The sequence below is a fragment of the Prionailurus viverrinus genome, chromosome C2 (assembly GCF_022837055.1).
Source record: "Prionailurus viverrinus isolate Anna chromosome C2, UM_Priviv_1.0, whole genome shotgun sequence".
NCBI classification, from domain to species: Eukaryota; Metazoa; Chordata; class Mammalia; order Carnivora; family Felidae; genus Prionailurus; species Prionailurus viverrinus.
In genome coordinates this window covers 47,446,660-47,465,181 of record NC_062569.1, presented here as the reverse complement: position 1 = coordinate 47,465,181, position 18,522 = coordinate 47,446,660, and the positions used below count along the sequence as shown (strand labels likewise).

Genomic DNA, 18,522 nt, shown 5'->3' with positions numbered 1-18,522 from the left:
CAGCTTCCAATTTAAAAACAAAAATTGAGTATCAACTCTAATATCTCAATTTTATTTATTCTCTCTTTTTATTTAAATAGAACTTTATTGAGTAATTATATGCATACAATAAAATGTACTCCTTTTAAGTATAGAGCTTGAGTACTGAAATGTTGATACCGCAACATACACTGAAACAGTCAAACGCATCCCCCGAGAATCCCCTTGTGCAGCTTTGTAGTCAATTCCTCATCCCTACACTGTTCTGGCCCTGGACAATTACTTCTCTGTTCTCTGTCACTCTGGGTTAGTTATGCCTATTCCAGAATTTTATATACATAACCTAGAATGTACTCTTACAGCTTATTTTTTTTCAGTGTAGCATTTTTGAGATTTACCCATGGTGTATGTATTAGTAAACTGTTCCTTTTTGTTGCTAAATAGCATTCCATGGTAAGGATCTACCACAATTTGTTTTGTCATCCATCTGTTGACGGATACATATTTCTAGATATGCCTAGTCTCCTTCAGTCTCTCTCTCTGTCTCTCTTTAAAATTTTCTTATTTGTTTTGAGATAGAAACAGAGCGAGCAGAGGAGAGATGACAGAATCCCAAGCAGGCTCCATGCTGTCAGTGCAGAGCCCAACATGGGGCTCAAACTCAGGAACCATGAAATCATGATCTGAGCTGAAACCAAGAATCGGACACTTAACGGACTGAGCCACCCAACCCCCCTCTCTCTCTTTTTTAATTTAACTTTTTTATTTTGAGATATAGATTCACATGCAGTTGCTAAGAAATAATACAAAGGAATCCCAAGTACCTTTTACCCAGTTTCTTCTAACGGGAACATCTTGAAAAACTGTAGTAGGATAGTCCAACCAGGATACTGACATTACACGGTCAAGATATATAACATTTCCATCACCACAAAAGCCCTCATGTTACCATTGTTTAGTTCCTTCTCCATTTGCTAATGTTAGCTGTAGTTGTTGTTGGTGGTGTTAATAGATGCTCTTTATCAAGTTGAGTAAATTCCCTTCTGTTCCGATTTCTCTGAGAATTCCTATCATTAATACATATTGTATTTTGTCAAATGCTTTTTCCTTAACAGTGATGTGATCATGTGATTTTTCTTCAGTCTGTTAGTATCATGATGACATAGATTACATTTTAGATATCAGATTTGCAGGGTGACTGGGTGGCTCAGTTGGTTAAGTGTCTGGCTTCAGCTCAGGTCATGTCTCACAGTTCGTCAGTTCAAGCCCTGCATCGGGCTCTGTGCTGACAGCTCAGAGCCTGGATCCTGCTTCGGATTCTGTGTCTCCCTTTGTCTCTGCCCCTCCTACGTTCACACTCTGTCTCTCCCTCTCTCTCAAAAATAAATAAATGTTAAGAAAAATTTTTAATAAATAAATATCAGATTTGTATCCCAGGTCACACTCGGTCATAATTCTTTTTATATTTTTAAAATATTTTTATTCTTTTTTATTCTTGTATTCTACTTGCTACTATTTTGTTAAGGATGGTTGTGACTATATATATAAGGGGTACTCTTCTATATTTTTTTTGTTTTTTGGTTTTATTTTTGTATGTCTGGTTTTGGTATCATTGGTAACACTAGTTTCATGTAATACACAGGTAAGTATTTCTTCTTCTGTTTTCTGGAAGAAATTTTGCAGAATACATATTAATTTTTCTTTGAATATTTGGTTGAATTCTCCAGTGAAAACTACCAGTCCTAGAGATTTCTTTTGTGGGGGCTGTTTAAGTTACAATTTCACTTTCATTAATTGTTACAGGGCTATTTAAATGATTCATTTCATATTGGGTGAGTGTGATAACTTTGTATTTTGGGATGAGTTTTATCAAAGATACCAAATTTTCGTGTGTCAAGTTGTTTCTGGTAATTCTCATATTACTTGTTTAATATCTGCAACAATTTCAGCCATAACTAATTTCATTCAGTATACTGATAATGGGTATTTTTTGGTCAGTTTTACTAGAGATTTATCATTTACATTGTTCTTTTCAAATACCTGTCTCTTGTTTCATTGATATTTTTCTATTGATCGTGTGTTTTAATATCTCATTAATTTCTGTTCTTTATTATTTCCTTCCTTCTGAATGCTTTGGGTTTTCTTGTTTTTTATTCTTTTTGGATCTTCTAGATTCTTGAGATGGAAGCTCTGATTATTAATTTAAGGATTTTACCATTTTCTAGTTAAGAATTTAATGTCATAAATTCCCCACTCAGCACTGCTTTAGCACTAAGTTTGCCTTGTTCCCCGTCTTAGGGGAGAAAACATTCAGTCTTTCAGCATTAAATAGAATGTTAGCTGTAATTTTTTCTTAAGGAAAGCTTGCCTTTTATTTATTTTTTTAAGTTTATTTATTTATTTTGAGAGATAGGTTGGGGGAAGGGCAGAGAGAAGGGGAGAGAGAATCCCAAGCAGGCTCCAAGCTGTTAGCACGGAGCCCGATGCCGGCCTTGAACTCAGGAACTGTGAGATCGTGACCTGAGCTGAAATCAAAAGTTGGACACCTAACTGACTGAGCCACCCAGGTGCCTCTGTAATTTTTTATTAGATGCTTTTTAGTTGTATTCCACAAATTTTGATAGGTTACATTTTTATTGTAATTCACTTCAATCTATTTTTTTAAATTTCCCTTGAGACTTCCTCTCTGATGCACGGATTACTTATAAATTATTCAAAAGTGTGTCAGTGGAGCACCTGGGTGGCTCAGTCAACTAAGCATCTGACTTTGGCTCAGGTCATGATCTTGTGTTCTGTGAGTTCAAGCCCCGTGTCCAGCTCTGTGCTGACAGCTGAAAGCCTGGGGCCTGCTCCGGATTCTGTGTCTCTGTCTCTCTTTGCTTCTCGCCAGTTTGCCCTCTGATTCATTCTCATTCTCTCCCCCTCCCTCCCTCTCTCTCTCCCTCTCTCTCTGTCTTTTTCTATTTTTGAGAGAAAAATATATATAAGGGGTACACTAAAAAAATTTAAAAAAATAAAGCGTGTCATTCATTTCCAAGTGCTTAGGTATTTTCCTGTTATCTTTCTCTGATTTCTAGTTTGACTCCACTGAGGTCAGAGAACACATTGCATATAATGTCAGTTCTTTCAAATTTTTTGAGGTTTGTTGTATGACCCAGGACGTGAGCACTTGAAAAAAGCCTGTGTTCTGTTATAAATGTCACTTGGGACCTGTTGGTTGGTCATGTTGTTGAGTTTTATGTACTTGCTGATATTCTGTCTCGTAGTTTTATTGTTGGAAGAAGGATGTTGAAGTCTCCAACCATATTTTTGAATTTGTCTCTTTTCAGTTCTATCAATTTTTGCTTCACATATTTTGCAGTGTTGTTTTGGTGCATACCTTGGTGGGTTTACCCTTTAATCATTCTACAACATCCATTGCTGTCAATTTTCTTTGCTCTTTCTTCTAATCTTTTAATATAGCTACTCCTGTGTTTCTTTAATTAATGTTTATATGCCTTTATTCTTTTACTTTCAATCTGCTTATATTTGGAGTGAGTTTCTTACAGACAGAATAAAGTTAGGTTTTTTTTTTAATGCAGTCTGTCAATCTGTTTTGCTTGTGTATTTAGTAGACACATTTACATTTTATGTTATTATTGATAGGTTAGGATTGAATTCTATCATATTTTTTTGTCTTTGGTTTTGTTGTGGTTTTCATTTCTCTGTTTTCTTTTTTCCTTTCTGTGAGTTACTTGAATATTTTTAGAACTCCATTTTGTTTCATTGACATTATTTTTGAATGTGTTGTTTTGTATTACTACTTTAAGTTGTAATTGTAGCTATTATATTAAGATAACTTTCCCCCTTTACTGTTGTCATTTTCCCAGTTCAAGTAAGTATAGGAGCCTTACCTCTCTTTATTTGTTACCTTCCCCCATTTAAAAAGTAATCATCTTAAATATTTTGTCTACATACATTTAGAACCAAATCAAACACTAATTTTTGCTTTAAGTTCCAAAGTTTATTTAGAAAATTGAAAAGAAGAAAAATCTATTCTCTTTACCCATAATTTTGCTTACCATGTCCTTGGTACTTTTTTAATGTTTCAAGATTTTCCTTTTACATTTTTCTGAAGGCATAAAACCCCTGAACAGAAATAGCTTTGTAGTGTATCTAAGGAAGTGGACTGGGAGGGTTCATGGGATACTTACTCCATGCCTTCCCAGATCCCCATGGTAAGACACTGTTATCCCAAGAAGAGCGTGATACCTGCTCACAGACCAGAAATGAAGGGCTTTTGTGAATAGCAACAAGGGTGACTAAACAGAATACTGCACATACATAGGTCACCTCACGAGTTGCAATGTTAAGAGATGACAGTGTGTACCAGATGCCCTCCTTTCAACAATTCGATGCCTTTATGGATGTAAGTCACAAGTTCAAGAAAAAGGGCAGGAGAACTGAAAATTTGTGAAATTACAACTATGCCAGATTAGCGAAGAGAGGCTCAAAACATTAAGGTGAAGCATAGAAAAATAAGTGGAATGCTTCTTGCAGAGGAGACCTCAAGGTTTACACACTATATTCACGTTTTGTACACCTCTGCTTTCCTTTCCAACACTCCATTTCCATCAGAATTAACACCATTATTCCTGATTCTCCAGATGGAACCTCGGTCATCATTGGCTTTTCCTTTTCTCCATTGCACTCACACACCACAGCTGTTATTTCTTCCTACAAAATATTTCACGCTTCTGTCTCCTTCCACTGCCACCACCACCACCACCGGTCTTTGAATGTCCTCCTGGGAGCAACAGTGTCTTAGGAGGTTGCTGCCTCCCTTGCCAGATTCTCTGCAAGGCCATTTCCTGAATTTAAAATTTTTCATGGATTTCTATTGCCTAATACAGTAAATTCAAACCTCTTTGCTTGTTCTTTCACTCTGCGGTGTTATTTTGCCTAGTTAACCTTAACTTGTTTCACCCTCTGAGCCCATAGTGAGTCTATTTTCTCCCTTTCTTCTACCTAAGGCCACCCTCTTTGCAACCCATTGCCTTTGCTCATTGTTTTCTTCATACCCCAACCTCCAGATAAAACAAACAAAAACGAGGCTGATACCTTCCCTTCTTCCTCCTGGATATTAAATTCCATCCTGCCTTTAAACCCAACTGTGTAACATATGCCTTCATGAATATATTTTCTCAGCCCATTCTAGTTCAGCCAAAATTCTCTTCTCTGTGAAATCCTTTTACACTCACAGATTGATAAAACTCACCTCTTAACTGTTCTCTGTTCACAGACATTTTTGTGCCAATCTAAGTACCTTCTATATTCATGTCACTGTTTTGGAGGCAAGGGATATAGTAAAAATATTTTCTCATGATTAGGCACAAACTTTAACCAATCTGAATGGACATCTCACCAAACATCCATTAGTCTGTTCCTGTGCGTTAATTGAATGTCATTCCTGCTTGGGAATACACCATATATTCCTAAATCAGCCCCATCTCTACCCTGGCCACACCTACCTGAGGATAAACAAAAACACTGACTGTGGGAAATGACACAACATTGGCATTATAGTCTGTCTTAGGCCATGTCTGTTGCTGTGTAACAAACTATCCCAGAAGACATAAATAACCATGGTTTTATTTTCCTTATAGGTTTTTCACACAAGTCTCAGCCAAGGTGCCTTGTCTTTGTCCTATGATGTCTGAGGCCTCAGCTGAGAAGACTCGAGCAGCTAGGAGTGACTAGAATAGCGGGTATTTGGATCAAAGTCTTCTTCACATACTTGTCTGGTATATGGGCTGGTAGGATTTGAATGGCTAGAGGCTCTTTGGCTTGTGAATGCTCTGTCTCCCCACACCCCTCACCTATACCCCTACACCTCTCTTTTTAGCACCCTGTGGCCACAAGGTAGTTTGCTTCTTACATAGTAATTCTGAGCTCCAAGAGAGAATGTTCCGAACAAGGCAGAAGCTATGTAGCTTTCTATGACTCAGGCTTAGAAGTCATATTCTATTGGTCAAAATAACCACAAACTCTCTCAGAACCAAGGAGAGGGACCCTACATCACAGTTGTTAGAGAAACGGCAGTGAATTTGCAGTCATGTTTTAAAACACTGCACAGCTCTCAATGCCTAAGGCTAATCCATTCCCTTTTCCCCAATTCCATCAATTTGAGAACAATCTGTCTTGACTATGGGGAAGCTTATTGCCAAAGTTGCTAATGGAATATTGGTTATTTACACCCTAATGAAATATTCGATCTTTCCACAACCTTCCTTTTTTGTCCTCATGGTCTAATATGACCCCTTTGGTACAAATTTCCTTGTCACAAAACTACTCTCCTCCAGTTCACTCCCCTCTCCTCCCATTTCTACCCTTTATTGACCATATATATCTCTTCCCTTTTTTGGGACTGTGTTCTAGAGACACAATTCCTTCTAAAGGAAGCTTCTCTACTCACAACCATCTCTTCCTAAAAGCTGCTAACAACTCCTCAGTAAAATATCTCCCTTACTCATTTTCCCCATAGAGGCCATTTTTATCTTGCCACCTTTACACACTAGAGAAGGGTTAGGTATTCTAGCTCCCGCTAGTTGCCCTCTTACTCATTGCTGCCATCCACCAACCTTCATATCTGACCCTGTAATCTTTTTGCCCTATAATATTCCTATCACCTAGTGACCCAGCCAATGCCCTAGCCTCAGTTAACTTCTGTCCTCTACTATGATGGTGTTCAACTTCAGTACCCACATCCACTCTTTCCCTAGACTACACCTTCCCCTTCGTCTTTTTCTTTTTTTTTTTTTTTTTTAAGTTTTATTTACTGAGAGAGAGGGCACAAGCTGGGGAGGGATAGAGAAAGAGGGAGAGAGAGAATCCCAAATAGGTTCTACTCTGTCAATGCAGAGCCCGATCCTGGGCTCAAACTCAGGACCATGAGATCATGACCTGAGCCAAAACCAACAGTTGATTGCTTAACTGACTAAGCCACCCAGGTGCTCCTCCCCTTTGTCCTTTTGATGTCATCCATCTACTTCAATTTCCCCCATGGACATTTACCCTTTGGCATTATCAAGCAATGTCTCTTTATAGCTTTTTCTGTCTCTGTTTTCTCCTCAAAGTACTAATTTGTTTTCCTCAATCTCTTCACCAAAACACTTCAGTGATCAGAAATAATTACTGTTTTTATGAATCGAATAGACTCTTGATAGTCCTTTCTGTAACAAGTGACACAGACTTACCTCCTCACTGAAACTCTCTTCTGAGACCGATTTCCTCAGGAGGCTGTTGTGAATCTTCTAGGATTCCAGTTCTTTCTGTTCAGTATTCTCCTCTGTCATCCCAATGTTGGTAGGCCTATGGTTTACCCCCTCCCCGTAGTTATCATTTGTGAATGGACAATTTCCAAACCTCTATCTTTTGCTACAACTTTGTCCTGAACTTCGGAATGGCATTTGTAATGACATAGTGTATGTTTCTGACTGCATATCTTTTAGATATCTCCAACTTAGCAAGCACTGCAGGCTTAAATACCACCACCCCACAACAGGGAGATATTACTAAACTACATTTTGCAAGGAAAGTAGTAATAATGATGGTGATTGATTTTAAGAGAAAATAAGCAAATGTGAAATCTACATGCTAAGCTATTTCAGCGAGGCAGATTTTTTTCATATACAGGATGGATACTGATTATTATAACCAGTGTCTTCAGGGATAGGCAATTCTTTCAGATTATCTCTCTCACTGAAAATGCCATTCAAGAATATCACCTCTGTGTTTTTATTTTAAGCTCTGTAGGCAACTTTTTGATCTATAATTAAATTGAACAACAGGCATATGTCTTATTGTGACTGGGATGTAGCCATGGTATATTCATAAACTGGTGTTCTGGTTGGTAACTGATTCTCTTGTCAGTTTTCTTGGTGTGAGTCAGTGCTCCAGAGTTGGTGAACTCTAGATGAACTGTTGAGATCAAGTTTCTGTATCTGCAAAACTGAAGATCAGACTTTGGACTGTGGCAAGTGAAAATAGACTGAATCTGAGAGGTGAAGCCCAGCTAAAAAGGTCAGCATACTCTTCTTGTTGATATATTTTTAGCTGCACACATTTTGATTTGCATCTTTGTCCCACACAGTGTATATCACAATGCAAAACATCAAAAAAGTTGAACACTTGCTTATTACCTGACCTCAGATATTCAATGGAGAGTTCAAAAGAAAATATATGCACTCAAGTCCACAACAAGAAATTCTAGGAGACCCACAAAGTCTCCACGGCATGAAAGAATATAACAGAAATAAAAATAGTAATAGAAACAAACAACAGCAACAAAACAGCATATGGGGTGGCAAAGTCCTTAGCAGCCTCAAGAATGATATACCTGACATTTACTGACGGTATATTGTGAAGTGCCTTGCATTTTTTTATTTCATGTAATTCTCCCAACATCTTTGAGCTGCCATTTTATGCCCAATTTATAATTGAACACAAAGCCAGAAGAGGTAAGCAACTGTCCAAGGTACACAAGTAATAAGTGGTAGAATTTGGTTCAAACATAAGACATTTTGAGTGCAAAGCTGCTACTCTTGAACATAGTGGACATTTACTGTTTTACTGTTAACTTTTCATACCACTGAGACTAGTATGAAGAGCTAAGCTTCAAAGTTAACATACATCTGTTTCAATTATAGTATCTATGCTACAAATAGCTCTCCTTGCTGATGTAAGCTTAGATGTAAAATGTAAGCTGAATGCTGTTTCTTTGGGAGTTCCAAATGTGGTCTTAGGAAGTATTGTAAAAAGAGGACACATATAACAAAATTAACAACCAAGTCCCTCTTTATTTAAAAGTCATTTTGAAAAAAAAAATCTCTCATACCCTATTCTTGTAACCCCATACCTGTACTGAGTAGTGTAGTTTATGTTTTTTGACTAGGTCCTCAGAGAAATCAAATGACCTCTAAGAAATCAAATGCCCACTGTGACCCAAGACACAAGTGCATACAAATAACATGTTACTTGTATCAATATAGCATGTGTTTCTGAAATGAAAATCACAAAGCCTTACTGAGTAATGGAGTCTGGTCTGTTTTGTTTTGTTAAAGAGAGCTCATCATCACCCACTAACGGGTCAAAATCTACAGTTTGAAGAGTCCTGCAATGTGGAAGGAATGTTCAAGCAGGAGTGAGAATCCTGAGTTCCTTGTTGCTCCACTTTTGAATGGAAACCTGTACTCTCACCATCAAACCAAGGTGATAGGATTAAATCATATTATCTCCACGGCCTCTGTTTCAGTGGATTGAGGATTTCCCACCTTGATACTGGTGGTTTTTCCTCATCAGGTAATCTGGAAAGGCAGTGCATTTTTCCCCTGTGTGCAGTACTCACTGGCTCCTGTACTTACATGTACTTACATGACTCCTGTGGTCCTACACCTTTATCCAGGTCTATTTTTAAGGGGCTGCAATACTGTCAGCTGCTCAGCCGCAGGGCCTGACTGCATCCACGGATCTGTCCCAGCAACTATGCTAGTTGAAGATGTCAGTCCCCAGGGTCCACCCCAAAGCAGCATAACCTTATAGGGTTAAAGCAAGTAAGCATGGGAGTAACATCAGTATGGATGTGTAGTGACATCTGTTGTATCTTTCATGCCTCATCCCATCAGACTTCTAAACCATAACAGATCTACTTTGAATTTTTTTTTTTACATTTGGAACTGGGAACTCTGACCATATCTGGGGGCAAAATTCTCAGCATTCTGAAAAGAGCATAAACTTTTGGCTTATTAAAATAAAAGAATTTAAAAGCAGGAGTATTTACTTACAGGGAATGAAGGTTCTCTGACTCTAATCCCAACGTGACTTTGAAAATCAAAACATTCTCACAGCTTCGTGGTAAATTCTTAAATCAGAAAAAAATGACTTTCTGTATTATTTCTGTGTATGCACTAAATAAACATACACACCCACAAAACTCTACCTAGCTGATTTTAATAAGGGAAGATTCTAGTATAGTTCATTAAGGAGTTAAAACTGTACTTTAAAGCTGCAAGTAACTTATACTTTACTACCCACAGGATTCTGTGACGGGGCACCTGTCTCAGCAGACAACCAGAAAACTCAACATAGGACCATTGTGCACTTACCTTCTCTGCCAAGGAAAAAAAAAGGTAATGGTTTAAGCATGCTTCCCTTCCACTCTACACTTTATCACTATACAAGACTCGACATATATTTTAATAAAATTGAAAGATGCAGGTAATATAGGCTAATGGATAAGCAGAAACCACAAAGAATTATTAGTATTATCACTTCCATGGATTAAAAATTAAAGGAGAAAAGATTATAGCTAACATTTAAAACTAGTATGAAGATAGGTATTGATTCTGTATTTTTCTTCAACATAAATAATGATAATCTTATACATTAGCCTATACCAGAATTCTTTGACATTTCCCTAGGCCACAGCTTAAGAAATACATACTGTGTCAGTCAGCATAGCGTATGTCAAAGTTTGGTGAAACTTAGGAGTTTTAACACTATAATAATAACATGAAAGCCATCCAATCACATTTCATAGTTTTATTGAGACTTTCAGTTTTAATTGTCTATAGTAGGTTCAATTCTGTTGATGGTGATCATATCAAAGCTTTCCTATTATAAATAGCAGATACAAAGTTACTGCATGCCTTAGAACACATATACAAACACAATATTGTACACTCACGCATGCAAAATTATAGGAAATATACATTCCTTTTATTAAAAACACAATTACATACAGTTAGTCTGGAATATGTTAAGCTACCATTGATTTAGATAAACCTGAGAAGGCTCAAAATGTCAAGTAACACTGTTTCCATACTGCTCATTCAATGAAACTACTAATCACAAAGAAATCTAGTCCAACTATGTTAAACTCACAGATAATATAAAAATAAACATTTTTGCAAAAACACAAAAACATACTAGAATTCAAAGTCACAAATTTTGATATGTAACATATATTCCCCTTCATATTAATTTGTAATGATGTGTAGGATACAATGTACAACATAATAAAAAATTGTAACAATTCAGCAGCCAAATCATACACAGTTATCACTATAAAACTTGAAATTCAAGTTACCAACTGAACACCTAAAACATTAAATAGCAGTCTTGAACTTGGTGGTAGTGTGTTACTTAGAAACTCCATCTCAAAGTAATTAAGAGTACACGATTACAACACAAAAATGTAAGCAGAACTGAGGACAGTAACTGATTGCACCAGCTGCCTTTTTCTCTCCCGATTTCCCTAGGTTTTCCTTAAATTCTGATATATCTGTAATGCCCATTCCTCCAGACTTCTAAAACGTAAGATCTACTTTGAATTTAGGACAAGGTTTTGCATTAGAAATGGAAGCTTCAACCATATTTGGGGGCACAATTCTAAATGTTCTTTAAAGACAGTAGAAACTTGACTATGTCATATAAAATATAGACAGTAAGTCTTAGTCTGGCAAAGATATTTTGTATTTGCTATTGAGCTTATGAGAGTTTGACACCCAATTGTGTGTATATATAGAACCCTAAATAAAAAGGTAAACATGCAAAAGCATTTCTAGAGAAAATTAACCACTTTTATCATAAAACATTCATATTTTAGATCAAAATCTTAAGACTTGAACATTTCAAGATACTGATACTTGAAAAGCATACTATACAGTAATTCATTTTACCTATGCAACACATTATGTAAAATACACAAGTGTGACCTCTTATACATCATAATAAATATAATCTTACATCAGCATATTTGATCTTGCAAAAAAGTTTTCCAATCTGTACAACTGAAGGACTGTGAGCTTCATCCATAAATACTATGTTAGTTACACTGTGCCCAGCTAAGTTAAAGCTTTAGTAGATTCCTAACTACTTACATATCTTTATTTTCACTAGTCCAATTCCAGCTGCTCTGAGCACGGACATCTCTTGTATCCAAAGGCAGTTTACTGTACTGTTTGGAGTCGATTGAGAAAACTTATGGGTCATAGGTCCACATCATGATTGGTGAACTTTGTGAGAATTTTTAGCCAAGGACTGGAATCAAAGAGTCCTGGAAAATACAGTAGCAGATTTCATGCACCTCTGGCTGGCTATAGTTTTCAGGCTTTACCACATCCCCTGAGGTTCCAACAGATGGATATCATCCAACTTTTTTAATCCATGGAGAATGGTATTGAATGGGTCAAGAGTTCCACAGTTGGCTGAGTGGTGAGGTCATGTTTTTAATTCTGAAAGCTACCCTTTGCTGTATCTCTTCTAGGTCTGTCTTTTTATCATTTTAATCCAAGTGTACAGTGATGTTTAAAGAGTCAAAGATGCCAACTGGTAAGCCATAAACTACCTTCAACTTGGCATTAAAATAGTTTTGTAGTGTGAAATTTAGTTCGATAATTTTGGCAGTGCTTTCATCCAAACGCCAATAGATTTCTGCCTTTACCATTAAAATACCTGCTTACATCATCACGTTATCAGATCTCTAGCCAATAGTCTTGACCCTCTGTATGTTTTTACCATTAGGACAGATTCTTCCCAGAGACCTCTTTGTGCCTAGAAGGGGTTGGGCAAGATCGTTCTTGTTACTATTTGGCATGTATTCACAAGTTATCATTGTCTACTGTGTGATGTATGAAGAAGAAACACTGGAAAAAACATGCCAAGAAGTAAAAGGGCTTTTCCAGGCACTGGCCACCTCACTGGATCCACACTCCAAAAGAAAGCTCTCTGGGAGCTGAAACAATGTGTGGAACATGTATTCAACCATGCTGGCATCCCAAGACCTGAAAGAAAGAAAACTGAAGTGAATGGTGAGGAAATACTATACAAATGCATACCTTTAGCTTGTGAGTTCAAGACTGATACAGGGTTTTAAATTTCCATCTTGGTCAGTGTAGTGATATTAATCTTGTGCTTAGTGAATGCTTTGGAGGATCCTAACCAATATCAGTGTAGTGATATTAATCTTGTGCTTAGTGAATGCTTTGGAGGATCCTAACCAAGAGAACCTTGGCTAACTTCCTTCCTCAAAATTGGGGCAGTGGAGGTAGGACATCTACCTGGTTTCTTTTTGATACGGCTTCTGTAATTCTGTGCATTAACCAACACATTTTTTAAAAATATATATATATTTATTATATATATATATAATATATATATATATATATATATATAATATATATATAAAAAAGCACTTTTTAGCAAGGCTGAACACTGCTTTTCTTCATTGATGTTAGTGGCCCGAGACTGGATAAACTGAAGCAAGTCTAAACTGAGCAAGCAATGTCTCACAAATGCACAGGCTACTCGGGGCACTACAACAACTGAAATCAAGCCCCCATTGTCCCGTCCCTACATCTCACAGCTTCTTGCCTGAAGACAGCCTCCAAATTGCTTTACTTACCAAATGCTTTCAAACAAGTTATTTCACCAACAGTTGCAAGCTATAAGATTGGCTTTCATTGAGGCTAATTTTGACAGAAATTCTGTTGATGCTAGATTTGTTACGAGTTAGAAATTGTGTTCCCTCACCTTAACTATTGTCCATCATACAAAATTTGACCTGATTCAGTGGCTAGAAATGCAATATTCACTATTCATTTAAATTCAATATTCATTGAAAACTTATTAAAATTACTGAAGCTTTCATTTGTGCCTGGCAGAGGAAATAAACGACCAGTAGTTTTCTCTTAAACTATTAGCCTGATGTGTAGTTTCCAGAACTTTTCAGTGGTATGGTACCTTAGGCAGCCCATAGATACAATTCTCTGTGTTTCCCTTTCCCCTATAGTTGCAGTTTTTTTCCCCTTTAAATATGAAGATGTAAGATCCATTTATCATTCTATCAACATAAATTGTACAAAGCCTACTGCCTTTTTTGCAAATCACATTTTCCCATTATTTTTAAGAGGCAAAAAAAGAGCTTTACACCACTTAACGTCCTTATTTTAAAATAGTCTCCTCTAAAAAAAAGAAAAAAAAAGTTGTCTTTTCCTCACTCCCTCATTTGAGAATATGTTTACAACCTTGCATTGTGAATAACTGTCAACCATCTCCCTCTGATAATATCATCATCGTCTTGTCCAACATTCCTCAACCTTGGTCTGTAATTTATCTGTGATTTTTTTTACATTGTTTTTACAGCTATGAGTGAACATTTGTACTGGAACCCAAACTCCTAAGGCATTGCACAACAGTGGTACAAATAAATGTTCTTTATCACAGGAAGTCTAAGAGTTCAGTGTTTACACGGAACGTACATGAACTTTGATTATTCCCAAAGCAATTTACCTGTAAGGTAATTTATGCAGGCTTCTAACACCAACATTTAACACCTAACAGTGAGCAGTTTTCTACAAGTAAATGGGAAATAATCACTTTTTAGGTTTTTAAAAGAAGTGACTTTGCTATTCAATTCTCCAAAGAAACCCAGCCAGCCACCACCTATGTTTAGAGGACCAAAGGGACACCCAGCTGAGATCTCTTAGAGAAATTATTAATATCAAAATAGGGCCAGTACTCAGTGCATTTAAGCAGAACGGCTTGTAAATTCTAAGGGCAGATGAGAAAGTAAATGTTTAACTAGGATAGTATAATTTTATTTTACATACTTTTAGTTAGAAACAGAGGCCTTGAAAGTGAACCCCCAACATGCTAAGTGTGGGGGTGGGTGTTTCTCTTGTTTTTCTTGGTTTTTTAACTTCCTAGTCTCTTGGACTGATTTTTCTCTCAACTTACTAGACACTTAAAGGGGAAGGAAGAAAGCATTTGGCTGTATTAAGCGTCCTACCATGTTACAAAAGTGGGTTTTCAGTGATTCTTGTATCTTCACAAGCTTGTATCTCCATTCTGTTTGAACTCAGATAAAATATTGAGGGTCATGTCTTCACTCTTGGATTGCAAGTTGGCCTCACTTCTTCTGGAAGCCTTCCTGGTGGCCCGGGACAGTCTCCTTCTGAAAGTATCTCCTGCCAAGAAATAGAGAATGGGGTCCACACAACTGTTGAGACTTGCTAGACCTCGTGTCACCTGGTAAGTGGCATAAACCCTGTCATTGAAAGCACACATTTCTGGTGTCTGAAAATCCAGCCGGGCCCGCAAATTCATTGTTTTCATCACATGGAAAGGGATGTAAGAGACAGCGAAAACAGTCAGCACAATAATCACCAAGTAAATGGATTTCCTCCTCAGCGGCGAGTTGTCCAGGTCGTTGTAGATCAGAGCTCTCACAATCAATCCGTAACAGCCCAGAATTAGCACCAAGGGGACACAGAACATGGCCACGGTCGTGCACATGCTGTAGATAAAATAACTTCGCAGGTACTCATCTGAGGTGGTGTCGTAGCAGGTGATGGTTTTGTTTTTCCGGACCTGGGTACCCGAGTAGAAGAGGATGGGCGAGATCCCCACCACCACGATGAGCCACACCAGCACGCTGATGTAGACCGCGTTCTTCTTCTTGAGCCTGCCCAGAGACTTGAGGGGGTACACCACGCCGCTGTACCGGTGCGCGCTGATGCAGGTTAGGAACAGGATGCTGCCGTAGAGGTTCACATGGAAGATGAACCTCTGCAGCTTACACATGGCGTCCCCAAAGATCCAGTCTGTCTTGTTGAAGTAGTAGAAGATGAGCGCGGGCAGCGTCAGAACGTACAAGAAGTCGGCCAGGGCCAAGTTGAACATGTACACGGAGATGCCGCTCCACGGCTTCATGTGGAAGACGAACATCCAGATGGCCACGCTGTTGCCCAGGAAGCCGATAATGAACACCAAGATGTAGACAGCCGGCAGGTAGTAGAACTGGAAGCCCGTCTTGGTCAGCGAGCAGGCGAAGGAGGCTGCCGCCACCGCAGCCGTGGAGGCTGCCGTGCTGTTCCCCCAGGGCCAGCCCGGGCCAGCCAGGAAGGTAGCGTCCGTCCCGTTGGGGACAGCCGGCCACGGCCCCTCGGTCATTCTCTCTTCCCAGACTCACGCGGCGGCTCCTAGGGGCAAGCAGCGGTGAGAGGGCGGCAGCGGCCAAGGGCGCACCGAGCATCGGAACAGCGCGTGAGCTGAAGGCAGCGGGTGCGCGGGATCCCCACCGGAGGGGGCACACGCGGGCTCGCCCACGCCGGCTCCGGCCCTGCGGGCCATGAAATCCACCCCGCCGCCGAGACCAAGCTGGGCTGGCGGCTGGGCCACCAACTTCCCCGCCTGGCCACCGTGCTGAGGTTATGCAATAGGGCGCACGGGGCACCGACAACTTTCCGACTGAGCTTTCCCGAGGGGCCGCGAGTCCGCACCGGAGAGCTCAGAGCGCGTGTGCCCGAGGTCGAGCCAAACTCGCAGTGCCGCACTCAGTGGGGGACAAAGGCACTCCCCAGCTTGCTGTTCCCAAAGATCAAGTTGGGTTGGGCATCTTCTTTTCTCCCTACCTTGCGATCAAGCAGCTCATTTCAGGGCCCTGCGCCGTTTCCTCCACGGCCCCCAGTGCTCAGCCTCTGGGGGCCATCGGAGCGCGCGCGTCACCGCACACCCGTGCGCTTCTGTGTTGTGTTCAGCCTCCGTGCAGCTCGCGGCCCCTCCTCAAGGCCCCGCTCGGGTGAGTGCAGGGGGCAGGCGGGCTCCCTGCGAGGGTGGGCGGAGTTTGGGCACCCGGGTGAGACTGCTCCCGGGAGGCTAGGGGCGTGCCTGGCGGAGCCAGACCCGTGGTTAGACAGCGCTTTCCCGGGCGTCCGCCTGGAGTCAGAAGAGGCTTCTGTGGAGATCTTCACCGTGACCGAGCGACCGTGCTCAGCCTCTCCCCCTCCGCAGCTACCAGAGGCGGCGAGGGGGCGCACGGGTCCGACTGGCTGCTGGGGAGCGATTGGCCCGGGAGTGCTCCCTCGCTCTTCCGCCAGCTATCCGGCAAAGTGAAGTTGCTGACACACAGGAAACCCTTCTGACTGCTCGCAGCCTTTGCGTACAGCCCAAGAGAGAAGTCTCTAGAGCCCTGAAGAACCACGCCAGGTGTCTGCAGGTTCCTAGCAGCTCTCAGTCCCCAGCTGGGAACGCCCTGCTGGGGTAGTGCTCCTCTCCTCAAAGAGACTAGATTCCAGGCACTTGCTGGAACCTGCTACTCGGAGAGAGTGAGAGCTTTAGAAGGAGGGAGGGTTGGGAGGGGGGCAGGGAGAGTCTTTCTGTCCTTCTAGTCTGCTTCTTAGCGTCTATTTCAATATTTTTAAATTAACCCAGTTGGAACCAACTGAGGTTATTGGTAACTTAATTTCTAAAAGGGCCTTATAAGCAGAGTATCAGTATTTCTTATTGTTTCGCACTTTTTACCTTGAATCCTACCACCGACGGGCAACACCAGCTCCCCAAATTCCACCCCCCGCCCTGGTCCAGTACTTTTAAAGATCAGAGGCAGCGCTTTATTATTTTAGAAATAAATATGTTAAGTACAGCTTTATAGAGATAGAGGTAAAGGTCCATTACAACTCCCAAGTAATTAAGGTATGATTTGGGGGTTTTATGACCAATCCTATTCCTTTAGGTTAAAGTGATTAGTCACAATGAGCCCTTGTAAATACCTTGGCAATGTAGGTTGGGACTTCCTTAAGTATCACACCTCTTGAAAAACTCGTTTTCATGGCTTGAGTGTATCAAAGTTTTAAACAGCGCACTTCCAAATTGTATTTAAGTGTAACTGGAAAATGAATTACTAATGTTTCAAGCATATGTTTAAAGGGGCTCACACAGGAATCTAGCACTTCTTAGCCATTTACTAATTAGAGGAAAAAGAAAATCTAAGAAGAAAAGATCTATAAAATATATACCATAAAGATCTCTTTCTGGTTCCAGATGTTACATGATAGTGTTGTCTTAAAAAATACCCAAAGGAAAACCACTAGCCCCTGGCTCTGATACCACAAAGGGAAATTCGCTCCCCCCCCCCCCACCAAGACTCAGAGGGGCCTTTCTGAGTATGTGTTCCTCCAAAGGACCATCAGGTCTTTTGAGTTGAACAGCATGAAAATAAATGATAACACTAGAGTAAATAACTCAAGGGGCATGAATGTTGTTTTGAAAACAGTCTTAATTGAAAGGAATGTTTCAGGCCTCAGTTTTCTCATCTATAAAATCAGGGGGGTCAATTTGTCTTTCAGTTTTTTACTCCAGTCTCCAAATTATACGATTCTCTAATTCTGAGGCTGAACATCAAACATTTTCATCTTAGTTTGATTATGATATTCTATTAAGAGAGAAGCAAAGAAAACCAAACCATTAAGAATTCCATTGGTACTCAATAGATCCGAACTCCTTTGCATTTTTAATTTCAACATAAGCAGTATGTAACCTCACTTAAAGTCTGTGTCAAATGCGTTAAGCTCATAATGTGTTTTGAAATGTACAGTTAGTCCAAATACCATTAAATACTGGACTAGGATTTTGGAGGAGAGTTGTCCTAAGTGCACCACAGACTTTTTAAAAATTACATACAAAATGTAAATGTTGTCAATACTGCATTTGCATTCAGCATATCTA

General features: G+C 39.8%; 1 protein-coding gene across 2 annotated transcripts; it reads right to left on the bottom strand.

Annotated features, from left to right (window-relative positions):
• Positions 1 to 10,542: 10,542 nt before the first annotated feature.
• On the bottom strand, positions 10,543 to 16,567 carry P2RY1 (purinergic receptor P2Y1). Of its 2 annotated transcripts, XM_047876335.1 has the most exons (3): positions 16,431 to 16,567; positions 14,807 to 15,998; positions 10,543 to 12,800 (listed from the first exon to the last, which is right to left on the bottom strand). In XM_047876335.1, the coding sequence occupies exon 2, from the start codon at positions 15,967 to 15,969 to the stop codon at positions 14,845 to 14,847; it is 1,125 nt and encodes a 374-aa protein (XP_047732291.1). In that variant the 5' UTR covers positions 15,970 to 15,998; positions 16,431 to 16,567; the 3' UTR covers positions 10,543 to 12,800; positions 14,807 to 14,844. The 2 variants fall into 2 exon arrangements, with proteins under 2 accessions (XP_047732291.1, XP_047732290.1); XM_047876334.1 differs by having other exon boundaries at positions 14,807 to 16,542.
• Positions 16,568 to 18,522: the final 1,955 nt, after the last annotated feature.